The 6000-nt window shown below is 62.0% G+C and overlaps 1 protein-coding gene across 1 annotated transcript; it reads right to left on the bottom strand.

Moving 5' to 3' along the window:
* Positions 1–1272: 1272 nt before the first annotated feature.
* Positions 1273–4284, bottom strand: KRT18 (keratin 18). Its single transcript, XM_051845542.2, has 7 exons — positions 3798–4284; positions 3076–3158; positions 2614–2774; positions 2169–2329; positions 1966–2091; positions 1567–1790; positions 1273–1456 (listed from the first exon to the last, which is right to left on the bottom strand). Exons 1-7 carry the CDS (start codon positions 4215–4217, stop codon positions 1336–1338), a joined length of 1296 nt encoding a protein of 431 aa, XP_051701502.1. The 5' UTR covers positions 4218–4284; the 3' UTR covers positions 1273–1335.
* Positions 4285–6000: the final 1716 nt, after the last annotated feature.

The following is a 6000-nucleotide window of genomic DNA, read 5'->3' as shown; positions in this document are numbered from 1 at the left end:
GCCAGGATCCAGGTGCTTTTCCTGGTCTCCCATGGGGTGCAGGGCCCAAGCACCTGGGCCATCCTCCACTGCACTCCCTGGCCATAGCAGAGAGCTGGCCTGGAAGAGGGGCAACCGGGACAGAATCCGGCGCCCCAACCGGGACTAGAACCCGGTGTGCCGGCGCCGCAAGGTGGAGGATTAGCCTATTGAGCCACGGCGCCGGCTCTCTCTCTCTCTTTTTTTTGACAGGCAGAGTTAGACAGTGAGAGAGAGAGAGACAGAGAGTTATAGACTGAGAGAGAGAGAAATGTCTTCCTTCCATTGGTTCACCCCCAAATGGCCACTACGGCCAGCGCTGCACCGATCCGAAGCCAGGAGCCAGGAGCCAGGTGCTTCCTCCTGGTCTCCCATGCGGGTGCAGGGCCCAAGGACCTGGGCCATCCTCCACTGCTTCCCCAGGCCACAGCAGAGAGCTGGACTGGAAGAGGAGCAACCGGGACAGAATCCGATGCCCCAACCAGGACTAGAACCCGGGGTACCAGCACCGCAGGTGGAGGATTAGCCTAGTGAGCCACGGCGCCGGCCTACCTCTCTGTCTTTGCAACTCAGCCTTTCATATAAATAAATCTTTTTTTTTTTTTTTTTTTTTAAGATAAAGCATGACTAGTTTTAGACTGCGTTCACTGCGAGATGACTCAGTTCCAATCCAAAGCATGGAATGGGGACATTCCACTTGGCTGATGAGGTGATGAGGCTTTGCTTACGTACACAGGATGCTAGCTCAGGGGTCCCACTTGTCTGGATGGCAGCCTGGCAGGGGTGGGGACGGGGCACACTCTCCCCTAATCCTGACCAGACCCCACCACTCTGAACGAGCCGAACAGAACCGAGGGAACCATGGTTTGGGGGATGCCCTGAGTGGTCCAGGAGTGCAGAGGGGCAGGGCAGGGCAGGGCAGGGCAGCTGTTGCTCTGGCCCTGCCCCATCCTCTCTCCTCTGCCTCTGTCCCCACACCAGGCCCTGCCCCGGCTCGGATTTCTGCTAATGAGCAGTGGTCAGGCGGGAGCTTTATGAACAGGAGGAAGAGTCCACAGTTCTATTGTAGGGGGTCCCCGACCCCAGCTTGGACCCATCACCATCTAAGAGAACCCAGGGCCCTCCTCTGCCCACTGCCCAACCCCACGCAACCCCTGGGGTCCCTGGGGATTTCTGCCCGGTTTGAGATGGGACTCTGGGGCGGGGGTAGGGTCAGGGCATTTGCCCTAGGCATGAAAACAGCCAAGAAAGATGTCAAGTGAACTCCAAACTTTTATTGGCCCCCCGTGTCCCCAAGGGCACCCCGTCTTTGCCGCCTCAATGCCTCAGGACTTTGGTGTCGTTGGTCTCAGACACCAACTTGCCGTCCACGATCCTGCGGGTGGTGGTCTTCTGGATGGTCTGCATCGAGTTGCTGGCGTCCAGGGCGTCGCTGAGGCTGGAAGAGATGGCCCCCATCCGGTCAGAGACGAAAGGTCCAGGGGGCGGTGCCCTTTTCTTGGGAGACCGCCCCAGTGCTCCACAGCATGGACTGGGGGGAGCACTCACCTGAACTCCTCCCCGTCTTCCAGCAGGCGGCGGTAGGTGGCGATTTCAGCCTCCAGCTTGACCTTGATGTTCAGCAGGGCCTCGTACTCCTGGGCCTGGCGCTGTCCCTCGGCCCGGGTCTGCGCCAGCTCGGACTCCAGGTGCAGCAGCACGCCGTTGAGCTGCTCCATCTGCATGGCGTAGCGCGTCTCCACGTCCCGCAGGCTGTTCTCCAAGCTGATCTTCTGCAGGGGCACAGGCGGGGCAGACGGGGCGGGGGCAGAGGGTGAGCAGCCTCCCAGTGTGCCTGGTGCTGGGCTGGGGGTGGGGGGGTGGGGCTGGGGGTGTGGACTAGGCTTCAGACTGAGACGGGGAGGGGGGGGGTCGAGGAACCGAGGCAGGGGAGGTGGGGGCACTCACCAGGTTCTTCATGGACTCCAGGTCGATCTCCAAAGACTGGAAGGTGCGCCGCAGCTCCGTGAGTGTTGTCTCGGCTGCGCTGACCTCCGCCAACTGCGAGGTGACGATGGTGGTGCTCTCCTCGATCTGCGGGGCGGGGCAGCTCCGTCAGGCCTCGCCTCCCCCATCTTCTTCCCTGTCTCTCCCTTACCCCTCTTGCGCACCTGCTGGGACCAGTACTTGTCCAGCTCCTCGCGATTCTTCTGAGCCAGCTCGTCGTACTGGGCCCGGATGTCTGCCATGATCTTGCTCAGGTCCTGAGATTTGGGGGCGTCGACCTCCACGGTCAGCCCAGAGCTGGCGATCTGGGCTTGCAGGCCTTTTACTTCCTAGAGGAGATTGGGGGGGGGGGGACAAGGGGCTCAGAGCTCCATCTATGCCCTGCTCCTGGGACTGCCACCTAAGTGAGAACTCTATATACCCTGGGCAGGGCGGTTCTGGGCTTGCTACTCCAGTCGCTGGAAATGCTGCCCACCCGCTCACAGAGTTTGCTCTGAATCAGAGTATAAAGCCGGGCCCCTGGCTGATGGCTGCAAACCTCCTCGCAAAGCTACTGGCGGGTGGCCTCCCCTGCCCAACACCCCCACCCAGCTGGCCAGGGGTCCCCACGTGCCTCCTCGTGGTTCTTCTTCATGAACAGCAGCTCCTCTTTGAGAGCCTCGATTTCTGTCTCCAGCTGCAGCCGGCTGACGTTGGTGTCATCGATGACCTTGCGCAGCCCATGGATGTCGCTTTCCACCGACTGGCGCATGGCCAGCTCTGTCTCATACCTGTGGGAGCGGAGGTGGTCAGAGCCCCCTACTCCCTGACCCAGCACTTTCTCAAGCCATGCCACCTCCTGACAGCCCTGTGCCCCCTGCAAACCAGGATCAGAGTCAGAAGGCCGGAGGCAGTCCCTGTGCCCACTCTTGGCCCCGGGAGGAAGGATCCTTAAACTGGGTTGCACAAGTGAGCAGTCTGACAAATAGAGACAGGGCCTCTCATCTACCAGCTCTACCCATTCCTGAGTAACAAACACCCTGCTGCGGGCGCGCGGTAGCCCTGCCCCTGGTCCTCCAGCCCCAGACATACTTGACCCTGAAGTCATCAGCAGCAAGACGGGCATTGTCGATCTGCAAAACGATGCGGGCGTTGTCCACGGAGTTGGCAAAAATCTGGAAGTTCGTGCACACAGAGAGAGAGAGAGAGTGAGAGAGAGAGAGAGGTTGCTCGGTGAATGGGAGCCAGTGGGGGAGGGAGGCTGAGTGTCCAGGCCCCAGAACAGCAGCCTGAGGTGCTCCCTGCACACCTGTGTCCCGCCTCCTCCTGTTCCCTCCTTTCCTGGACTCCCAAGTGCCAGCGCTCTGCTCTCAGGACTGAGCAGCTGCTCCGGGAGCTCCTCTCTCCCTGGGCCTCTCCTGGCACCTGCGCACCCCCTGCTCAGGGGGCCCCCCACCCCCTGGACTGGCCCCTCCCACAGGTAGGCCCTTCTGTTTACTCCTGAATGACTCAGCCTTAGCCACATCCGCTTAACCCTCCAACTGTCCCTGCTGGGCCCCAGGCCAGAGAGTGTCGATCCGCTTTTTCTCACCCTCCTCCAGGCTTGGTCGCCATTCCCTTCCTGCTATCTCCCAGGGAAGAGCCCCCATGCCCCGCTAAGAGCCTGGGTGTGTGGGTGGACTGTCCTAACCCTCTCCCAGGAGACCGGTGGGGTGAAGCACAAGGGGGAGGGCCAGCCCACCCTGCCCAGTTCAAGTCCCGGTGCTGGGGCATGGGAGGCCGGGGAGAGGGTAACTGGAGGGGCCCCGGCGTACCTGAGCCCTCAGCTCCTCGATGGCCTTGAAGTAGTGTCCCCAGTCTCGGACTTTGGGGCCCTGTTTCTCCAGGTGCTCCCGGATCTTGCTCTCCAGCCGCCGGTTGTCAGTTTCCAGGCTCCTCACCTTGTCCAGGTAGGAGGCCAGGCGATCGTTCAGGTCTTGCATGGTCTCCTTCTCGCTCTGGATGCCCCCCATGACTGCCAGGCCCCCCGTTACCCCTGTGGCCAGGCCCCCGGCCCCCCAGCCGCCCCGGAAGCTGCTGGAGTGCGACACGGAGATTCTGGACCCTGAGCCCCCGGCGCCCGCATAGACGCTGAAGGCGCTGCTAGCCGGCCGGGCGCGCAGGCTGGACGAGCGCGCCGAGCCCAGGGACCGGTAGTTGGTGGAGAAGGTGGTGGAACGGGTGGTGAAACTCATGCTGTCCCAGGTGGAAGGCGAGAGGCCAGAACTCAGGTGCCGACCGCCGGACGGCGACTCAAGTTATACCGCTGGGGGAGGGGCGGGGACCTCCCGGCAGGCCACGCCCCCGCCACCGGGACCTCTTCTGAAGCCGGGGCCACAGGTGGGCCGAGAGCCGGGAAGCCGCGCCCTGGGTTGCCGCCCTCCCCACCGCCTCCCCCTGCACGGACCTGGCCAAGGCCACCCTCACCCCCCCAGAGATGGACGACGAAGGGGGACAAAGAGCAGCAGGTGCAGCTAGCCCTCCACACTGTGGTTTCAGGGCAGGAAATGACATCATTGTATCCCCCCTCCCTTAGGTAGAGGAGGTGCTGGCAGGTTGGAAATTTGGGGGTACTGGTGGTGTGCAGTGGATGGAGGTGTGGGTCGCTTCAGCTGCCAATCCTGAGCCCAAGTCTCCCACCTGCTCAGAGGACCTTATTTATTTATTTTTTTGGGGGGAAGGGGGAAGGGTGCCTGAAGTCCCAGGTGTCCTGGGGAAGAAAAATTCGTGGGAACTGGAGAGGAGGAAAGGCAGGCTGCATCCTGGGCTCCCTCCGGAACACGCCCGCCCACACGTGCTCATGGCGCGGAGGCTCAATGCACACACATGCACCCCACACCAAGTAGGTTCAGCTGCCTGAAAACAAACCCAGGCTCTGAGACAGGCCCCCCACCCCCCACCCCAAGATGGGGGGTCTTGAACGCTGTTATTTGGATGGGGTGGCACAATCTCACCTCCGCACACCTAACTACCTCACCTATAAATCCTCTGGTAAACAGACACTTCCTGAGCCTTTGTGGTTCTCAGGATATTTCCCCGGCACCTACTGTGCACCAGGCCTTGTTCTAGAAGGTGGGAAAAGAGCGGTGAACAAAGAGCCCCACGGTGGAAAGCACACCTGGAAACTTCCGGTCAAGCCCCAGCCCTCCTGCGCAGCCTCTCCCTGCCCCTCTTTGTAAGCCCTCCCCCCCCAATAAAAAAGCACCTGTCTCCAGGGGGTGAAGGAGGAGGCAGGGAAGCGCCCCCCCAGCCTGAATGATGACCCCCGCCCGGATAAACAGGGGGACTTCCCAGGGGCACTGGGCCTTCCAGTCTGTCAGCTGGTTTTTCCAGCAGGGCCCGGGTCACGCTCTTTGCTCTGAGTGGCCCTATTGATTCTTATCCAGTCGCCAGCTGAGCTGATCCCAGGAGGGCAGGCCTGGGCCGGGAAGGGGCCCTGGGAGCCAGCCCCACGGGCAGCACCGTGCGGTTGGAGGCATCACCCCTAGGTTGTTCCAGGTCTGCTATCGTGGGGGGCAAGGGAGGCCCCCAGGGCACTCTGTGGGAGCAGCCAGGGAGGGGTGGGGCAGGGTCTGCCCGAGGCCAGGAGGCAAAGAAGATGCAAAACAGCATCTGAAGAATGCAGCCGCGTTCTCACGGAAGGTTTAGGGAGGTGAGGCCGGCTGTGGATTTAAAAAGTGTGTGGCCAGCCTTTTGCTGGTTTTGCTACGCTGAAAGGCGGCCAGCTCGGGAAAGTGACTTAGCTAGGGTCTCCCATTCTCGCTCAGTTCTTCACGGAACACACACGGTCTGCCCAGTGAGGCTCCGAAACCTCCGGGGGTCAGGGGACCGCTCCAAGCCAAAGTCGTCGCAGACCCCTGCGGCGGGGTGGGGGTGGGGTGGGGGCTGGAATGAATTCTCCCAGCAGTAAGACTCAGGCCCCAGCGTCCCCACATCCAGCCCTGACCCCTGCCCCGCCGCAGCCGCTCGGGACCCTCC

The sequence above is a fragment of the Oryctolagus cuniculus genome, chromosome 11 (genome assembly GCF_964237555.1).
Source record: "Oryctolagus cuniculus chromosome 11, mOryCun1.1, whole genome shotgun sequence".
Lineage (NCBI taxonomy): Eukaryota > Metazoa > Chordata > Mammalia > Lagomorpha > Leporidae > Oryctolagus > Oryctolagus cuniculus.
The sequence above is the reverse complement of the archived record's forward strand: the minus strand, read 5'-3'. Positions and strand labels throughout refer to the sequence as shown.

Excerpts from the sequence above, each read along its gene's own strand:
- KRT18 (XM_051845542.2), bottom strand. The coding sequence starts at position 4,217 with ATGAGTTTCACCACCCGTTCCACCACCTTCTCCACCAACTACCGGTCC. Across the intron at positions 2,775-3,075 it reads GCTGATGACTTCAGGGTCAA|GTATGAGACAGAGCTGGCCA; the intron begins GTATGTCTGGGG and ends CCGCTCCCACAG. Across the intron at positions 2,092-2,168 it reads ACAAGTACTGGTCCCAGCAG|ATCGAGGAGAGCACCACCAT; the intron begins GTGCGCAAGAGG and ends CCCGCCCCGCAG.